We start from the raw sequence: 20,793 nt of genomic DNA on the forward strand, positions 1-20,793 counted from the left end.
AAATTGTTATATAATTTATTTCCATTTATATTTATGTGTATTTTTTTCACATTCATTTATTGATTTAAATATTAATTTAAGCAGTTTTTATAATAATTTTCATCAGTTGGTAATTTATTATATTTTTTCATTTACAGTCACCATTTCATGTAAATGTTTAACTGCTTGAGAGATTCACGTATTAAAGCGGGAGTCCACCGAGACTCCGCGTTTTTTTTTTTAAAAGCCAGCAGCTACAAATACTGCAGCTGCTGACTTTTACATAGTGACACTTACCTGTCCAGCGCGCCCGCGATGTCGGCACCCGAAGCCGATCGCTCGCTCGTGCCGCCGCCATCTTGGGTATGGGAATCAGGAAATGGAGCCTTTCGGCTTCATTTCCCGGTTCCCTACTGCGCATGCGCGAGCCGCGCGGCGCAATCCGGACGGTCCCCGCTGCCTCTGGGAGCTGTGTGTTTCCCAGCAGGCAGCGGGGCACTTGCTGAAGGGGGCGGGCGCTTGCGGAAAGGGGCGTAACGTACGCCCCTTTCCGCAGAAAGCTAGCCCGGAAGTGGGTGCAGTTACCTGGATTATCCAGGTAACTGCACCCCCCTCCCCCCTGAAAGGTGCCGATTGTGGCGCCGGAGGGGGGGGATTCCGATGAGCGGAGGTCCATTTTAGGGTGGACCTTCGCTTTAAGGTTTCCCCCTGGGGGGGGGGGATAAATTATCAGCGCAGCTATTTCTTTGCATTTTGGTGTGTATCACACTTTAGTAGCTGCTGTTTTTTAATGTTAGTTTAGATTTTATTAGGTAGTTAAGAGCGAGAGTTAAGAGTTTCTCCTATTTTTCACCTGCTGCAGGATTTCAGTCCACCAAAGCGTAGTGCGGTGCCAGTTTTTTTCTTGGTGACTATGATCCCAACTGCCTTGAGATCACCGACAAGATTCTCCTGTGTAGTTCTGGGATGATTCCTCACCATTCTCATGATCATTGAGACTCCATGAGGTGAGATCTTGCATGGAGCCCCAGACGAGGGAGATTGACAGCACCAACTGTTGTCACCCTCTCACCAAGTTGCTTGCCAATGGTCTTGTAGCCCATTCCTGCCTTGTGTATATTTACAATCTTCTCCTTGACATCTTTGGACAGCTCTTTGGTCTTGGCCATGGTGGAGAGTTTGGAACCTGATTGCTTCTGTGGACAGGTGTCTTTTATACAGGTAACAAGCTGAGATTAGGATCAATCAATAGAAGAGAGAGTGCTCCAAATCTCAGCTCATTACCTGTACAGAAGACACCTGGGAGCCATAAATCTTGCGGATTGATGGAGGATCAAATATTTACAGTCAGGTCCATAAATATTGGGACATCAATACAATGCTAATCTTTTTTGTTTCATACATAAATAAAAGCTGTGCTGAAACCTGCAAACCATTTGTGAAAAACGATATATAAATAAATACTACAAGTTCAACTGCAGTATATTTAAATAATACTCCTAACGTGCAATAAAAATGTATCAATCTTAATCACATATGTGTTATCCAAAATCAATAACCAACGTGATGTTAAAGAGGAAGTAAACCCTTACAAACCACTTTGACCTACAGGTAAGCCTAGATTAAGGCTTACCTGTAGGTCCAAGAAATATCTCCTAAACCTATATGGTTTAGGAGATATTTGCCCGAAAACGGGCACCGCTGTCTACGGCGCATGCGCCGTAGACAGCGGCGCGCAGGCGCACTAAACGCGGCAGTTCCAAGAATGGAGCTGCCGCATTTGTCGACTCCCGTGCGCATGCGCGGGAGTGACGTCATCGCGGCTTTGCCGAATGACCGCGGCGGAGCTGCGAGACGCCACTCCCGTGCGCATGCGCGGGAGTGACGTCATCGCGGCTTCGCCGCTGTCATTCGGCGGAGCTGCGAGACGCCACAAGCAAGATGGATGCGGCGGACTACAGGGGACAGCGGCGACTTCGCTGGCTCCTGTGTCAGGTAAGTGACACATAATGGGCTACTATGCGATGCATAGTAGTCCATTATGCTTTACCTTTGCAGGGAAAAAAAGAGGAAGTAAACTCATCAGGGTTTACTTCCTCTTTAATTGTGATTTAACAAACCGTAAAAAAGAAAATCGATGATAAATAAATTAAAAATAAATTGATAGTACACAACTAAAGTAGAGAGGCAAGTCTTCAATCCTAAATAGTGACAACGCACACGACACCCTCAAAGAAGTGACAGGGTACACCAAGGGAAGATCCTCCAATGAAATTACTGCCGCTTACCAGCTAGCTAGATCTCTTTTTAACCACTTCGCGCCCAGGCCAATTCTGACATTTCTCTGCTACATGTAAAATTCCTAATTTTTTTTTGCTCGAAAATTACATAGAACCCCCAAACATTATAAATGTTTTTTTAGCAAAGACCCTAGAGAATACAATGGCGGTCATTTCAGAAAAAAAAAAAAAAAAAAAAAAAAACTGTTTCATGCTTAAAAAAAAAAAATAAACAGTAAAGTTAGCCCAATTTTTTTGCATAATGTGAAAGAGGAGAATACTCCAAGTAAATAGATACCCAACATGTCACGCTTCAAAATTGCACGCGCTCATGGAATGTCGCCAAACTTTGGTATTTAAAAATCCCCATAGGCGACGCTAAATTTTTTTTACTGGTTACATGTTTTAGGTTACAGGAGGTGGTCTAGAGCTAGAATTAGTGCTCTCGCTCTAACGTTCGCGGCGATACCTCACATGTGTGGTTTGAACACAGTTTTCATATGTGGGCGGGATTTACATATGCGTTCGCTTCTGTGTACGAGCTCACGGGGGGACAGGGGCCCTTTACATTTTTTTTTTTACTGTTAATTTTATTTTTATTTTTTTAGTTTGACACTTAAAAAATAAAAATTAATTGAGGACTTTTATTCCTATTACAAGGAATGTAAACATCCCTTGTAATAGGAATATGGCATGATCTGACCCATTTACAGTGAGATATGGGGTCAATAAAAGCATGTGGCTTTTCCCCCAGCCTGGGTTTCTGTACAGAATTGTGTGCGATAGGTCCCGATGTTTCACTTAAATCAGCACAAACACTCCCGTTTTAAGCTCTCCTCTCAGCCATATTGGTAAGTGCTTTGTTAGTGAATTCTTGCCAACGTCGGCTCACGTGAAGTGCGAAAGACTACTATACCTGCTGCTGTAAATACTTGGGCTATCCTGATGGAACTTCTCCGACAGGGATAACTGCACCATGCAAACAGCACGTCTGGTTTTATACACCACCACAATGGATTTGAAATGAAACGAACAAGATGTGCTTTAACTGAAAACTTTCAGCTAATTTGAGGGTATTTACATCCAAATCGGTGAACCGCATAGGAATTACAACAGTTTGTGTCTGACACTTTTTAAAGGGACCAAAAGTAATGGGACAGATTAACAATCATCGTTCAAACTTTCACTTTTCAATACTTGGTTGCAAATCCTTTGCAGTCAATAACAACCTCAAGTCTGGAATGCATAGACATCACCAGACGCTGGGTTTCATCTTTGGTGATGCTCTGCCAGGCCTCTACTGCGACGGTCTTCAGTTCCTGCTTGTTCTTGGGGCATTTTCCCTTCAGTTTTGTCATCCGCAATTGAAATGCATGCTCAATCGGATTCAGGTCAGGTGATTCACTTGGCCATTGCATAACATTCCACTTATTTCCCTTAAACTCCTTGGTTGCTTTCGTGGTATACTTCGCGTCACTGTCCACCTGCACTGTGAAGCGCCGTCCAATGAGTTCCGAAGTATTTTACTGAATATGAGCAAATAATCTTGCCCGAAACACTTCAGAATTAATCCTGCTGCTTTTGTCAGCAGTCACATCAATAAATACAAGAGAACCAGTTTCATTGGTAGTCATACATGCTCACGCCATGACACTACCACCACCATGCTTCACTGATGAGGTGATATGCTTTGGATCATGAGCAGTTTCTTTCTTTCATCATACTCTTCTCTTCCCATCACTCTGGTACAAGTTAATCTTGGTCTCATCTGTCCATAGGATGTTGTTCCAAAACTGTGAAGGCTTTTTTTAGATGTTGTTTGGCAAACTCTAATCTGGCCTTCATGTTTTTGAGGCTCACCAATGGTTTACATCTGATGGTGAACCCTCTGTATTCACTCTGAAGGCCTCTCTTGATTGTTGACTTTGACACACATACACCTACCTCCTGGAGAGTGCTCTTGATCTGGCCAACTGTTGTAAAGGGTGTTTTCTTCACAAGGGAAATTCTTCGGTCATCCACCACAGTTTTCCGTGGTCTTCCAGGTCTTTTGGTGTTGCTGAGCTCCCCGATGCGCTCTCTCTTTTTAACCACTTTCAGACCGGACCATTTTGCTGGTAAATGACCAGAGGTCTTTTTACAATTTGGCACTGCGCTGCTTTAACTGGTAATTGCGCGGTCATGCAATGTTGTACCCAAACAAAATTTGCGGCCTTTTCTTCCCACAAATAGAGCTTTCTTTTGATGGTATTTGATTGCCTCTGCGATGTTTATTTTTTGCGATATAAACGTAAAAAGACCGCAAATTTTGAAAAAAAATGATATTTTCTACTTTTTGTTATTAGAAAAATCCAATAAACTCAATTTTAGTCATACATTTAGGCCAAAATGTATTCAGCCACATGTCTTTGGTAAAAAAAAAGTCAATAATTGTATATTTATTGGTTTGCGCAAAAGTTGTCACATCTACAAACTAAGGTACGTTTTCTGGAATTTACGCAGCTTTTAGTTTATGACTGCCTATCTCATTTCTTGAGGTGCTAAAATGGCAGGGCAGTACAAAACCCCCCCAAATGACCCCATTTTGGAAAGTAGACCCCCCTAAGGAAATTGATAAGTGGCATGTTGAGCCCATTGAATATTTTATTTTTTTGCCTCAAGCGATTGAATAATGACAAAAATTTTTTTTTTTTTTTTTTTTTTTTTACACAAAGTTGTCACTAAATGATATATTGCTCACGCATGCCATGGGCATATGTGAAATGACACCCCAAAATAAATTCTGCTGCTTCTCCTGAGTACGGGGATACCACATATGTGGGACTTTTTGGGAGCCTAGCCGCGTACGGGGCCCCGAAAACCAAGCACCGCCTTCAGGCTTTCTAAGGGCGTTACAGTTTTGAAGGCCATAAAACCCCCCCCAAATGACCCCATTTTGGAAAGTAGACACCCCTAAATTTAGGGGTACACTAGTGAGACTAGGTAATAAATGGCGGGTGCCCTGAAACTATAAAAAAATAACTAACCAACCAGCGTCACCTGTAACAGTTATATGGTGATCACTGGTGAAAGGGTTAACTAGGGGGCAATCAGGGGGCTTTATGCGGTAGTATATGGGGGTCCCTGGCGCTATAAAAAGCTGCGGCGAACCTAAATACCTACCTGCCTAACTAGCGTCACCTGTGACACTAATACAGCGATCAGAAAAACGATCGCTTATTAGGCTGGGTTCACACTGGAGTGATGCGGGAACGCCACGAATCCGCGGCGGGTTCCCGCATCGCATGCCTCCCGGCGGCAGTTCACACTGCCCTATGCGAACTGCTGGGAGTGTCAGTGAAATGTTAATGACACCCCCAGATCAGTTCGCATATCGCAGTGCGATCTGCAAACTCGGATTGCATGGTGTGAACACCCTTGCGATCCGATTCTGCTGCGGACCAAAAAAAGGGTCCCGTGCGAATTTGCGGCGGGTGCGGCGAATGGCTGAACTCGAATCGCACAGAGATCGGATGTGATTTGCACTGCAGTGCGAATCACATTCGTTCTCATAAACCGCTGCAATGTGAACCCAGCCTTAGTGACACTGGCGACGGGGGGTGATCACGGGGTTAAACCTTTATGGGGGGGGGTTAGGGGGGTACATTAGAACTAAAGGGGGCTAACCCTAACTGCCCTAACAGTTATTACAGTCACAAATGACACCAATGCAAAAAAAAAAAAATGACATTGGTGTCACTGTGACAGGGGCAGGGGTAATTGGGGGGGTGATCGGGGGGGTGTGAGTGTGCCTGGCATGTTCTACTGTGTAGTGTCGTGTTGGTGCAACTCACCGATCCTCTCTCCTCGGTGTCGGAACGAAAAATACCGTCACGGAGGAGAGATTACATCACTTCCTCTCCTGTGTTTACATTACAGGAGAGGAAGTGATGTCACGAAGACTTTCTATTCGTCGGGAGCGATCGCGAGGGGGTGGCCATGAATGAATGGCCGTCCCCTCGTCCGGGATCGCTCCCGAACGAAAACCGACCGCCGCGGGCACCGGGCCCCCGACCCGCGGGAAGGCAGGGACGTACATGTACGCCCATATGCCTGCCCGTGCCATTCTGTCGACGTACATCGTCGTGCGGCGGTCGGGAAGTGGTTAAGGATGTTCCAAACTGTTGATTTGGCCACACCTAATGTTTTTGCCATCTCTCCGATGGGTTTGTTTTGTTTTTTCAGCCTAATGATGGCTTGCTTCACTGATGACAGCTCTTTGGCTCTCATATTGAGAGTTGACAGCAACAGATTCCAAATGCAAATAGCACACTTGAAATGAACTCTGGACCTTTTATCTGTGCCTTGTAAATGGGATAATGAGGGAATAACACACCTGGCCATGGAACAGCTGAGTAGCCAATTGTCCCATTACTTTTTGGTCCCTTAAAAAGTGGGAGGCACATATACAAACTGTTGTAATTCCTACACCGTTCACCTGATTTGGATGTAAATACCCTCAAATTAAAGCTGAAAGTCTGCAGTTAAAGCTCATCTTGTTTGTTTCATTTCAAATCCATTGTGGTGGCGTATAGAGCCAAAAATATTAGAATTGTGTTGATTTCCCAATATTTATGGACCTGACTAGTCATTCATTAAAACGCAAATCAATTTAAAACTTTTTTGAAATGCGTTTTTCTGGATTTTTGTTCTTCTGTCTCTGTTGAAATAAAAATTATAGACTGATCATTTCTGTCAGAGGGCAAATCTACAAAATTAGCAGGTGATCAAATACTTTCTTTCCTCACTGTAGCACAATTTACACTTTCCTAAAAACCAAAATGTTTATATCCGTATTATTTTCATTACCTTGTAAGAGCGCAGAGAGCAGATACGACCACACTAGCCAGACTCAGTGAACCCTCCTCATCATTTTCATGCAGAAAAACTTTAATACAGCGCTCAATTTCTTTCAGTTGCTCTTCACAAACTGGAACGGTTGCCACCTCCTGTTTCAGTCGTTCCACTTGCCTCAAAAGCCTGTTATTTGTATCAGCATAATAGCGCTGCAGGGCCAACTCAGTGGCAGAAAGGAACTGACAGACAGCTTGGGGGGGCTGAGGAGCATACTGCAATTCATACCTGTAACAAAATAATGATGTGATCAAGGTCGGCTTGTTACAATTTTGGTCACAAACTTAATCGAAGTGCTTATGTACATTGGATATAAAAAGTCTACACACCCCAGGTTTCTGTGATTAAAAAAAAATAAAAAATCATTTCAAAACTAAAGTACTGAAGTAAACGTAAAAAAAATAAAATAATGTGGTTGCATAAGTGTGCACACCTGCTTATCACATTCAAACTCATGTCAAGTAGGAGTCACTACACACCTGCCAACAGTTAAAGTGCCTCTGATTATCCCCAATAAAGTTCAGCTGTTCTAGATTTTCCAAGGCATTAGATATACCATGGAACACCGTGAAGACAGTCATCATGAAGTGGATAAAATATGGCACATTACCAATAACTGGACATCCCTCCAAAATTGATGAAGAAAACTGGTCAGGGAGGTTGCCAAGAGGTCTACAGCAACATTAAAGGCACTGCAGGAATATCTGGCAAGTACTGACTGTGTGGTACATGTGACAACACACTCTTGTATTCTTCATATGTCTGGGCTATGGGGTAGCGTGGCAAGACGGAAGCCTTTTCTTAAGAAAAACATCCAAGCCTGGCTAAATTTTGCAAAAACACATCTGAAGTCTCCCAAAAGCATGTGGGAAATGTGTTATGGTCTGATGAAACCAAGGTTGCAAATTATGGCTATAATTCCATAAGATGTTTGGCGTAAAAACAATACTGCACAACACCAAAAGAACACCATACCCACAGTGAAGCATGGTGGTGGCAGGCAGGCAGCATTATGATTTCAGGCTGTTTTTCTTCAGCTGGAATAGGGGCCTTAGTCAAGGTAGAGTGAATTCTGCTAGAAATCTGAACATGAAGAGGAACGTCATCTTTTTCCCCACACTGGAATCTGATTGCATGGGTGTCCTCACCTATGCGATCCAATTCCTGTAAGAATCCGCACTGCGATCTGTGAACTGTTCTGGGGGTGTCAATAAAAATGTAATGACAGCTGCAGCGGTTTGCAGAGGGCAGTGTGAACTGCCTGCGGGAGAGAAGCAACGCGGGAACTGGCGCTGTAATCACTCTGGTTCCCGCATCGCACTAGTCTTAACTAGCTCAAGCTACTCTTCACATTAACTTCAGAAAATCAGTTCAATTCTAATTTATTCTAAACAGTTATTGTCTCTACAGGAATTATTCATACGTTTCTTTTTCTAAGAAGTTCATTGACGGACACAGCTCCTTTAAATGTTGACCATAAGGTTATCACGCCACCTTCAGGAGAGGACTAGGCAGAACATGTAACATGTGAAAACAGAGCTGTAGAGTTCCGCCCAGGGGGCGGTTCCTCTGGCTATAACCCCTCAGCCTGCTTCCTGCAGCTCAGTACATCAACAGTATAACGTAAAATATTAGAAGGGGTGGGTGCTGTGTCAGTCAATGAATTTCAGAGAAAAGGATTTTATGGCGAGTACAAAAATCCTATTTTCTCTTTCCTTCATTGATAGACACAGCTCCTTTAAATCTTGACCGTAGGGACGTCCCCAAGCAGTGTCGGAATGAGGGGTGGAAACAGCAAACATAACTTCACCCACAGCCAGAGGCGCTCCTCAACGGAGGAGTTGCCATCTGAAACCATTGCATCAGAACTTGCGGCCAACGTATGCATCAGAATGTGTTTACAAACAAAATGCTCTAACACAAACAAAACTGCAAAACTTTGCGGCCAAAATAAGCATCTGAAGATGCACTTACATCAACTTTGTAGAACTTTGTGAAAGTGTAAACGGGCGACCAAGTCACTGCCTAACATGCCTGGGAGACAGATGTTTGATGTCGGAAAGCCCAGGAGGTCCCAATTGCCCTGGTGGAATGGGACGTGACAGGAAAGGGGGGCACCTGCCCCTTCAAGGCGTAAGCCTGGACCACGATCTGTCTGATCCACCGTGAAATGGTGGTCGACGAGACCGCCAGCCCTTTTTCGGACCAGCCACTGAAACAAAGTCTGACTTCCGGAAGGGAGACGTGGCAGTCAGATATACCCTTAGGGCCCGGACCACGTCCAGGGAATGGAGGGCCACCTTCTTAGGATGTCCTGGCTTAAGACACAGGGATGGTAGCACGATGTCCTCATTGAGATGAAAAGCCGAAACCACCTTTGGAAGAAAGGAAGGTTGCAGACACAACACCACCTTATCCTTGTGGAAAACCAGATATGGTGACTTGCAAGACAAGGCCGCCAACTCAAAAACCCTCCTGGCAGATGTAATAGCCACTAGAAAGACTACTTTCTGAGAAAAAGTCAATAAGGGAATTTCCTTGAGGTTCTCAAACGGCAGTTTCTGAAGCGCCGATAGCACCAGGTTCAGATCCCACTGAAGTAGTGGTGGTCACACCGGAGGGACTACATGCCGAACCCCTTCCACAAAGGTGCTTACCAACGAGTGACGCTAGGGGTCATTGGAAAAAGACAGCCAAGGCTGATATCTGTCCCTTGATGGTGCTTAAAGCCAGCTTCTGGTCCACTCCTCGCTGTAAGAACAGCAGGATCCTGGCAAAGGAATAGGTGCGCGGACGCCACCCCATCACCTCACACATGGAGAAATAAGCCTTCCACATAAGATGGTATATCTTCCGAGAAGAAGATTTTCGTGACCTCAGCATAGTGAAGATTACCGAGTCAGACAGACCTCGGTTCCTTAGCGCCTGGCTTTCAACAGCCATGCCGTTAAAACCAGTGACGGTAAAGCAGGATGGAGTATTGGACCTTGTGACAGAAGGTCTTCTTGCATCGGCAACCGCCAAGCAGCATCTGCCACCAGTCGTACTAGGTCGGCGTACCAGGAATGCCGGGGCCAATCAGTATTACTGGAATCCCATCTGCCTCCACTCTGCGAAGCAGACGTGGAAACAATTTGAGCGGAGGGAAGGAGTAAATCAGCCGCTACTGCTCCCATGGAGCCACCAACGTGTCCGCCCATGGATCTCGTCCTGGACACGAACCTCTGCACCTTTCGAATTGAGCCGAGAGGCCAGGAAATCCACATCTGGTGTGCCCCACCGCAGGCAAAGAAGCCTGAACACCACTGGATGCAACGACCATTCTCCTGGGTCCAGCATCAGGTGACTTAAGTAATCTGCCTGCCAGTTTTCTACTCCCGGGATGTATATGGCTGACAGGGTCGGTACATGTCACTCTGCCCACCGGAGGATGCGAGTGACCTCTCGTGCTTCCTTGATTATTGACATATGCTATGCCACCGCCATGGCACTGTGACTGGATCCTGATCGGACGCCCTTGTAGCCACATTGACCATGTGGAGACACAAAGCCTGATCGCTCGAAGCTTGAGCACAATGATCGGCAGCTGGGATTCCTCCCACGAGCCCTGGGTCAACTGTACCCCCAGCACTCCACCCTGGCCGGTCAGGTTGGCGTCCATTGAAGAGGCAGGAACGATTTTCTGGACCGAAGGGCCGGAGACCTCAGCCACCAGAGAAGAGAGTTCCTTACCAATTGGCTTACCCGAATCTGCCGATCCAGGGATAACGGAGATTTGCCCCATTTGGACAGCATCTCCCTCTGCAAGACTCTGGTGTGAAATTGAGCGTACGGTACCGCCTCGAAGGAGGCTACCATGAGGCCCAGAACTCGCACGCAGAAACGCAGCGACGACCACCTGCTGTTCATCAACAACTTCACCGCGGCTCGGAGTCTGCAGTTTGTCTGAAGGGAGAAACTCTCCCTTCCACGGAGTCCAACAGTAAGCCTAGGCACTCCAGGAGCGGAGACGGCACCAGTACCGACTTGAGGTTCAACACCCACCCAAACTTCTGTAGAGGGGAAGGGGACGGTCATATGACATCCAAAGTCCAGTCATGTCTGCCCAGGAGCATGTAGCTCACCGGCTGGCCCTGGAGCCTGAGGAGCATGTTGTGGCCAACCCAGCGAGTAGCTAGAGCCTGCTCACGCTCACTGGCCGTGCTGGGGAGACTACAAGGATCTATATTTATCCAGCATGTCACCCAGCTGGCTGTTGATAGCAGATCACAGGATCAATATCTTGCGCAAAAGGCAGACATTACAGAAAAGAAATCCCCAGGACCGATGGTCCCGACAGGGAGCCTAGGTCCTTCTTCACTAGGCAGAAAAAAGCTGAGCTGCAGGAAGGAGGCTGATGGGTTATAGCCAGAGGGACTGCCCCCTGATCGGAACTGTACAGTTCTGTTTTCACATGTATTACATGTTCTGCGTAGCCCTCTCGTGAAGGTGGCGTGATAACCCTACGGTCAAGATTTAAAGCTGTGTCCGTCAATGAACGAAAGAAAAATGGGTACTTGTTTACAGTCTAATAAGACTGTATTCATTGAAAACTACACAGCAAACACATACACTGGCTCTATTAACTAGACAGCAGCTCTTTTAAGCTGGCCATAGATGGATATAATTTATACCAAAATCATTCAGGCTGAGCTATTGCGTTCGACAATGGGAAGACATCTCCGCAATCAGGACAAACTGATCAGTGCTGCCGGATGTAGCTGGTGGCACTGATCGGTCGGGAAAAACCTGACAGGCTGGTTGTACAGAACTCGATCCGTAGATTGAGTTCTGTACAACCAGGGTGCCCAAACAATGATCAAAATGTGGCTGGGCCCTGCTGAACCAGCCAATATTCAATCCATGTATGCTTGGTTTAGGGCTAAAAGTTTATATATACGCGCTACAATTTCCAGCAGCAAGAGTCTGCCAATTCCTGCAACTGGAAAGGACAGGTGTGTGCAAATCGCTATTCGCAACTGTTCGTACAGCCAGCGATCACCTGCAGTAGGATTCACTGCTGGGATTCACAAAATGTGGAAACGGAGCCCAAATAGGGAGCTCTACAACATCAAAGGGCCTCAAGTTCAAAAATTCACAGAACCTGTGGTAAAATCTTTATTCGTATTGGCTGAAAAGACTGCTCCTTGTGGTGAAAAAAAAAAAAAAAAAAAAAGTCATGAGACACTATGGTCCTTATTCTGACTCTTTGAGAAGATATGGATCATGCTACCTATATTGATATGAATTTACTTCTGCCATATTGCATGGAAAGGTAAGCATACATACAATTTAAATGAGATGAGCAAGGAGTAATGATTTGACGAGCCCGGCTTACTGGCTCATCAAATGACTAGAGCCTGGCAGATGAGATATCACACCTAAAGAATCACATGGAGGTTTGCATGATGTTGTCTGTTTTGGTGAACTGTTGAATCTTGCTTTGTGCCAACACGTTTTGAGCGTCAGTGCTCTCCAAAAAGTAACCTAGGATGTGATGAAGTATAATTTTTAAAAGGGACTGGGGTGAGTCTGTACCAAATTTCTTTTTTTTTTACTTTGTGTCGTCATTAAAAATAGGTTGTGAAACGAGTGTAGATTTGCAACATTTATTGTTATTGGCTGATTGTTGGCATGTGTTCTGAAATAAATTGGCCAAGACAGATCCCGTAAGCTTCAATTGAGCTCATGGGCAACAGTGGCTATAGATTGGTTGTGTCCCCTTCCGAGATAAAGATTACATCATCTGTGAACTACTACTAACCCTATGTTTTAAAGATAGTATTCATTTGTTTGAAACTATTAAAGAGGAAGTAAAGGCAGTTGAAAAAATAAAATAAAAAAAAGGAACCTGCAAGGCAAAGGCATAATAAGCTAGTATGCATAGCATACTAGCTCATTATGAATAACTTACCTAAGAACGAAGCCCCCGAAGCGGTCCTCCGTCTTCATGTCCGCCACTGCCATGGATCCTGGAATGACTTCCAAGTGTCACTGCTCGGGCGCTGTGATTTGCCGGAGCAGCGATGACATCACTCCCGCGCATGCACACGGGAGCCGACACTCGCGGCATATCGCCGCGATCTGCGGCCTGCCCAGTGCACCGCTGTCTACGGCGCATGTGCCGTAGACAGCGGTGGCTGTCTTTTTGTAAATATCTCCTAAACCGTATAGGTTTAGGAGATATTTCTTGGACCTACAGGTAAGCCTTAATCTAGGCTTACCTGTAGGTCAAAGTGGTTTGTAAGGGTTTACAACCACTTTAAGGAGCACAGAAAAATAATTCATATTCAGGCTACTCCTGCCTAAAAAGGAGGACTGAACACTGGCATCAGATGAAGCCTGAACATTTGTCTGGTAGAGCTTAGAAAATGTGTAAAAGACAGACCAGGTGGCAGCCTTGCAAGTCTGGAAAACAACTGCATGATGCACACCCTGGAATAAAATTGCAGCACTTGATCCTTAAGATTGGACAATAGTCTGTCTGAGGTCAGTGTTAATTTTTGCAGCAAATTTCAATTTACAGTAGTTTTAGTCTTAGGACTATAATGCCATTTTAGTCATCATATTTTAATCAACTAAAATCTCCAGTACATTTTAGCCCAATAAAATCATTTTGGTCAACCAAAATTGAATGCCCACAACACACAGGCCCCAGGCCCCCCAACACCACACAGGCCCCCCAACACCACACAGCCCCCCAACAGTACACAGCACCCCAACAGTACACAGCCCCCCCCTCTGGATAATACACAGCCCCCAGTGGCGGAGGGATGGACCACTCACAGCCTGAAACATTCCAGACAATGGAGGAAAGTTTCATTTTCGTGAACTGGGACTGGACAGAGAGATGGAAGTAAAAAGTCTTGCTTGAGGTTCACGGCATAACTATCTGAAGTGAGAGGAAAGTCCTGGGCCTGCAGACCTCCTCGTTGCTATGCAAAAATCCTAAATAGTTCTTTGTAGGATAAGGCTGCCAGTGTAGAAACTTGCCCCGCAGAGGTGCCGGTTACAAAGAATTGTGGATCAGAGTAGAGAGGAATGTCTCGAACGGGTCCAAACGGTGGATTCTGAAGTGCAGAAAGAACCAGACCCAGAACCCACAAAATCACAGGGGGAGCTCAATGGACAACTTCCCCCAAACAAAAGGAATGAAAGGCCAATGGTCTCTGAAACCAGAGTCAAATGCTGGTCCAGACCCAGTAAAGTAGTCCTTCCACATCTGATAAGACTATGCAAGAAGTAGTCTTCCTAGTTTATAGCATTGTGGGAATCACAGATTTAGGAGATACACCTTTCTTTCCAAACCTAGGTCTCAATTGTCATGTCATTAAAGCTAGATACCATGAAGTAGGATTGTAAATCTTGAAAAAAAGATCTTGCCAATCTCGTAGACTCCACAGAGTATCTGCCATGAGTTACCAGATTGGTGTACCACAACTGCCAATGCCAGTCAGGCGCAATGATCACCGGAATCCTCTATATCGATCTTGCAAAGCAGATAAACACGTTTCAGGGGAGGAAAGGTGCAGATTAGGGTGTACTGATCACACGGACCCACCAAAGCATCCACTGTTTCCCTTTACCTGGAGACAAAAAAAACTTTCCAGTTTTGGTGTTGCACTTAGAGGTCAGGAGGTTTACATTCTGTATCCTTTATTTGTAGCACGGGTTCTACAACACTTCCAGGTGTAAGGATCACTGTCCCAGGTCTAGACATTGCTGACTGAGGAAGCCTGCCTGCCAGTCTGCCAGTCTTTTGCACCTCAGATGTACATAGCAGGCAATCTGGAACAATATTTTTTTACTGAGGACAGAATCCTTACTACCTCTCTTGCCTTGGTGAGACTTCTGGCTCCTTCTGATGGTTGATGCAGGCCATTGTTATGGCACTGTCTGAAAGAATTAAGATCGGACAACCTTCCAGCAGGACAGTAGTCCAACACTGCAGAGACAGCTTAATTACCCAAAGCTCTAAAATGTTACCAGGGAAACAAGACTCCCCCAATGACCAAGTCTACTCCACCTACAGGGTGCCCTGATATTTGTTGTAACAAAAGAAGAAAAAAAAAAACACTAACTGTTGCTTTGTTTACATTCATTTTTCTGTTAGGTAATCTCTCATTCCCAGCATCTTTGAGATGCCACAAAAGAGTTCACTGCTGTGATTTTGCCCCTTGTCTATCAGTCAAATGCCAGCAAGAAGCCCATAACAGTGTGCATGTAGAGGATTACCTGATAGGTGTAACCACTGGACAGTGGATGTGCCAGCTTCACACTGCAATTAACAATTTTATGGTGAAACTATTTCCTGGAACAGGATGTTTGTTGGTTTTACACTGTTCTGCTTCAGGAACTATTTTCATGCATCTACTATTGCATTTCCCCAATAGTAGGTCAATGATACATGTTTGATAATGTACAAGTTATGAGATTTGTAAAACAATGATCTATAAGCAGTGATATATTACATTTATATTAAATATTTAAACCTTTACTTACTTTGTATATATTTCCTGACAGTGCTCCATGGTCATGTTGCATATAAGTTCCTCCATCCAGGTCTTCCACTGCTCCATTCTGTGTTTTTGGAACACTGATTTGGGGTACAAAAGTGCTACAGTTGCGTAGTTGTGAAGATTTTCCAAGCAGCCCCGAAGCACAGAGCGTCTCTGTTGTAGCAAGGCTCCCATTTCTGCCTCATATTGCTCACATTGAGTGATGAGATGTGCCTGGCCAGCATTTTGTAGGAAAGCTGTGGCAGGTACATAGCTGGGAGGACCTGTTGAGTGAAAAAGAGTAATTAGTAAAGTAACATAGGCAGAATTTTTTTCAGAAATTTTAAGCCAACATATGCACTTGAGTAGATCAAAAAACGTGCATCTTATTCGGGGGTTAAAGAATGCCCACCAAAAACTAACACTTACAATTTGGATGGATTGAATGTATTTGTAAACTGCAGCAGTTGGTGATACCATTATAGTGGAAGCCTCAAATATGCTACTTAACTGTTAACTTATTTTACAATGTGGATTGAAATGCTGGAGAGTAGAGTACTACTGAAATTAAAAAGCTGTACATAAAGGCAGGGAATCATTCAACCAAAGTGTTTGGTGGACGGATCCTTTAAGTAAAACAAAGTGACCGTATGGTGCAAAGGTACTCTAAGACAGCGGTTCTCAACCCTGTCCTCAAGTACCCACAACAGGCCATGTTTTGGGAGTTTCTCTTAGATAAAATATCTGTCCAAAATACCAAGCCGTTGACTCCCATTTAGAGCACCTATGCAAGATAAAGGAAAACCTGCAAACATGGCCTGTTAGGGGTACTTGAGGACAGGGTTGAGAACCACTGCTCTCGGACACACTGGGGTTTATTTGCTAAAGCTGGATAGTGCAGAATCAGGCTCACTCCTGCATAGAAACCAATATGCTTCCAGGTTTTATTGCCAAACTTAATTGAACAAGCTGCAGTCAGAAGCGAGCCTGATTTTACACTCTGCAGTTTTAGTAAATAAACCCCACTATGCAGCTGTAGTTAAAATAAAATAACAGCAAAGCTCACTCATATTTGCTAAAACAGCATTTTGTGAAAAAATAATTTAAAGTAGGCCCTATATGCATGCATGCATTTTTGCAAAGCTCTAAGAAAGAAAAAAAAAGCCAACAGGCTAGATTCTACGGGTCAAACAAGTGCAATTTGGTTTTAAAGGGAATTTAGTGGCTTTGGGTCCATTTTATAGTACCTTATAAAGTAGCTAAAAATGAGCCAAAGAAATTCAAAACACTACACTATACGAAGTCCACCCAAAAAAATTTCACCCAGGTGAATTAATTAAATCTACTGTGTATAGTTAAAGCTGCATGGTGGGATTGGTCCCACCCCCATCTGTGAGGTCAACACGCTAGGAGGGGAATCAAATCAAAAAGGAGTGATATTTGCAAGACTGTTTGTAAATGGTATTTATTTTATAGAATAATAAAATAACTTTGATCTTTTTTGCCATTTTTATATGAGGAAACAAGTTGATTGTCATGATGAGCAGTTATTTTTACATGGGAGGTGAAGGTGGAAGCGTGCTTGGAGAAGCATGCATTTACTAAACAATGTGGAGAAATCTTTCCAAAGCACTTAAGAGCAGAATACAGAGAAGATAGGATGATGCTGTAATTAAGGTGGAAGGAGGAAACATTGTCTTTATGAAAAACAGGGAATTGTTAAGGTTGTAAATTCACTGAAAGAATGAACAATGCAGAGACATGACCCTCCCGGGGGCTTGAGGCTAAATGTTGCTCCAGCCCGACTGGTGAAAGGACAGAATACATCCCACAGAGTATAATCTAAGATGAAACTTCTGTGACTCACACTTTTAAGTGTGATGATGGATCCTACAAGTGGCCAATTTCCTAGCTTTAAGCACCGTAGGAATAGAGTCGCCAGAGCGAACGGATCTTTCAGGACTTTGATTTCAATAGCCAAGTTGTAAAACCCAGCAACTGAAGCAGGATAGTACACCAGTCCTTGAGACAGCAGAAATCCTCCCCATCAGGTCTGCCATAAAGACTAAAAAGGAGGAGCAATTAGTACCAGAGGGAATACGAAGAGACTTCAAGATGTACAGACAGGTTCAGTTTTATAAGGAAACCTGAATAACCTCATCCTGGCTCTTTGCACAGCGTATGCTGAACTGCATCCTTGTCCCATCTTCCTACTGCCTGACATCCACTATGAGGGTGAGGAGATCCATTCATGGGGTACTCAACTTTAATCAGTGCATAGATTGTTGCTGCAGAGCAGAAGGGCTGCACCCATCCTGTATCCCACGACTGAGGCTGCTGGATAACACATTGAAGATTGATAAGGAGACCCGAGCCACAAACAGGAACAGAGTAGTGTGCCTGTCTGCAGTTTTTCATAGTAATATGCTCAAGATGGTGCCCCAGTACAAGGGGGAGAGCAGTGCACCACCTACAGAAGACCGGACTTTACAGACAGAAGGGGATATTGTATGCCAAAATAGGGCTGAAGAGTTCAGCCACAATGTGTCTTAGGACTGAAAAGTGGCACACATTATGCTTACGGCTGTGGCAGACCATTTTAAAGTGGCGCATGCTGCTCCCAGACTTGAGGCACCAGGGTATGGGACGATACCACTGGGCTAAAATTTCTCACTTCACCACGTCAGTTTCCAAGGGCTGGAACTAATGGGATTTGGATTGGAACTGCCCTAGGCCCGTAGAGCACTCTGGAGCCAACTATACTGCACTGCCTAGTGCGAAAAGCAATTTTACAGGCTGGCCTTGCATCTTCTGTGCTGCAAGGTTTGGGTGTGGTTCCCTGAGGGGCTGCAGAGGGGTGAGTGATCTGAAAGCTGCAATCATATTGCTGCAGTGGCATCAATGAAGCCAGGGGAAGAGGGGATTTGCCCATGTAAAAAGCCAAAGGAGGTCTTCATATGGAATTAAACCAGAAAACCACTCTCCGAGAAAGGCATCCATCACCTGAGGACACTAGCAAAAAAAGAATTAGAATTTAAAAAATATATACACACACACACACACACACACACACACAGTATCTCACAAAAAATAATATCCTTGATAAAGTTTTGAATGGCGATTTCAGAAAGGCAGAGAGAACCAAGCTGAGATCAGAGTGATGCACAAGGTGCTGCAAGGAGAAGCTTAATACACCAGATGGCACACCACGTGGGAGGTCATACCGGCCACCCTGTTGGGCGAGTGTTGCCTTCTCTGCAGTCCACAGCGGCTGCCTTTTACAGACACATAATTGGCTTTTCCTGGCACCCATCTATCACCTCCTATGAGGCTATACATTGGACTGACACCTGCTGGAGCTGTACGATAATGCCCATTTCGTGACCGAGTGCAACATTGTATACTGTTTACACTTCGTGTCACGAAATCCAGGAGCCTGCATTCACTATATCTGGTCTCCCACAGTACACAGAAATGCAATTATGTTAGTAAATATAAACTGCTAAATACCTTTTCTTATCAGCAGTATATAGCAGTCTTGTAACTTGTATCAGTGTCCAGCCAAGCACTAGTTAAAGCTTGTAGGAGTCGTCCTCTGATCTTCTAACTGTCCTATGAGACTGCAAGACCCTTGATCCTCTGGCTGTACAGGGCTGATCGGCCCTGTGCTTAACAAATGCACCCTCTCAAGAAAAAAATAAAATAAAAAAAACTTCTAGCAATACACACCGAACTGAGCACGTGCAGCCTGACTCCATAAACTCTGTTATCAGGAAATTATTAGGAGGCAGCGAAGGAGGGGAGGATCAGAGAAGCAAGGATCAAACAGCCTTTTTATGCAATGTGGCGGATTAACCCCTAAGATTTCACAGCGAGAACAAGCAGCATGCTTTACTGCATATACAGACTGATTTTACCGTAGTGGATTTAGTAACGCTTTAATAAACTACTACATAAAATGGTGCACCCTCTCTTTTCTTGCTCCTTTTGCACGCCTACTGGAGATAACGGAAAGACTGCTGTTTGCTGAACATCGTACTAATTACATATTGATATGTAGTGACCAGACCCGTAAGTACATGACCTTAATGCTCCATTTCTCTATGATATTTATGCATACTACACCAAGTGGCACTTTCTCCCCCACTCCTTTTCTCTTTACATAATCTGGAGTATCAATGGTTATGGAAAAAAAAATATATATATATAAAAAAAAAAGGTAGTTTGTTGTTGATTCTAGAGGCTAGGCTGTCTACACCATACATTTTTTTAAAACCCAGTTCTCAATTGCCCATTCTAATTGCTTATCAATATGGAAAAACTTAACAGGTCTCTTGAAGAGAAACTAAAGTAAAAAAATACTTGGGTATCAACAGTTCGATGTGTGCAAGGTCCCTTGCTGGCATCTTCTGTCATGGTACTACTTACAGTAAGCCCACAGGCGAGCAGGTGACACGGGATCCTCCAGGGTGTGAAATATAAGGGCCAGCTGGTATTCTGCCAGGAACCCCCTCCCATGGGTTTGAGCTTAGCTGCGTGCTGACCCCAGGTCACGACCCCCGGGTTCACCCTGCTCGCTAGGGAAGTACCAGAAGACACTGTAGACAAGGATGGATGGATGAAGCAAAGGAGAGCCGGATATTGAGCAAAGGTCAGGGCGGCTGCAGACAACGTAATCAGAACAAGTCGGGTCGGTACACAAGAGATCAGTTCACGAGAGGTCAGGTGAAACAGGTTACACGAAGGGAGCTCAGAAACAAATGGTGCTCAAGCAACCAGTAGCTAGTTTGAAAGGGATTTAAATAGAGAAGCACATGAGGGGCTGGACAGGAAGTAGCAGGAAGGAATCATATTAGGCAACAGGTGAGGGGCGGCAACATCCATAGCTGCAGAGTGCACAGAGCAGCTAATGGAACAACAGGTACCAGCCGACCTACAGCAATAAAGGTGAGACACAGATCAGCTTCGCAGCTGATCTGTGACATTCTCCCTGGCTTCTTCAGGGTGATGGAATTTGTATAATATATATATATATATATATATATATATATATATATATATATATATATATATATATATATATATATATATTATAAAAAAAAAAA

The 20,793-nt window shown here is 44.4% G+C and overlaps 1 protein-coding gene across 1 annotated transcript in view; it reads right to left on the reverse strand.

The window, feature by feature from the left end:
* Window positions 1-20,793, reverse strand: part of SMG1 (SMG1 nonsense mediated mRNA decay associated PI3K related kinase) — a gene marked incomplete in the record, with an annotated part of 420,057 nt that overhangs the window by 84,710 nt on the left and 314,554 nt on the right. The window contains 2 exon segments of the mRNA XM_077448938.1: window positions 7,107-7,379; window positions 15,693-15,972. Coding sequence (XP_077305064.1) covers window positions 7,107-7,379; window positions 15,693-15,972 — 553 coding nt within the window.

The sequence above is a fragment of the Lithobates pipiens genome, unplaced genomic scaffold (assembly GCF_037356315.1).
Source record: "Lithobates pipiens isolate NorthernLeopardFrog02 unplaced genomic scaffold, aLitPip1_a1.2 Scaffold_22, whole genome shotgun sequence".
Taxonomy (NCBI): domain Eukaryota; kingdom Metazoa; phylum Chordata; class Amphibia; order Anura; family Ranidae; genus Lithobates; species Lithobates pipiens.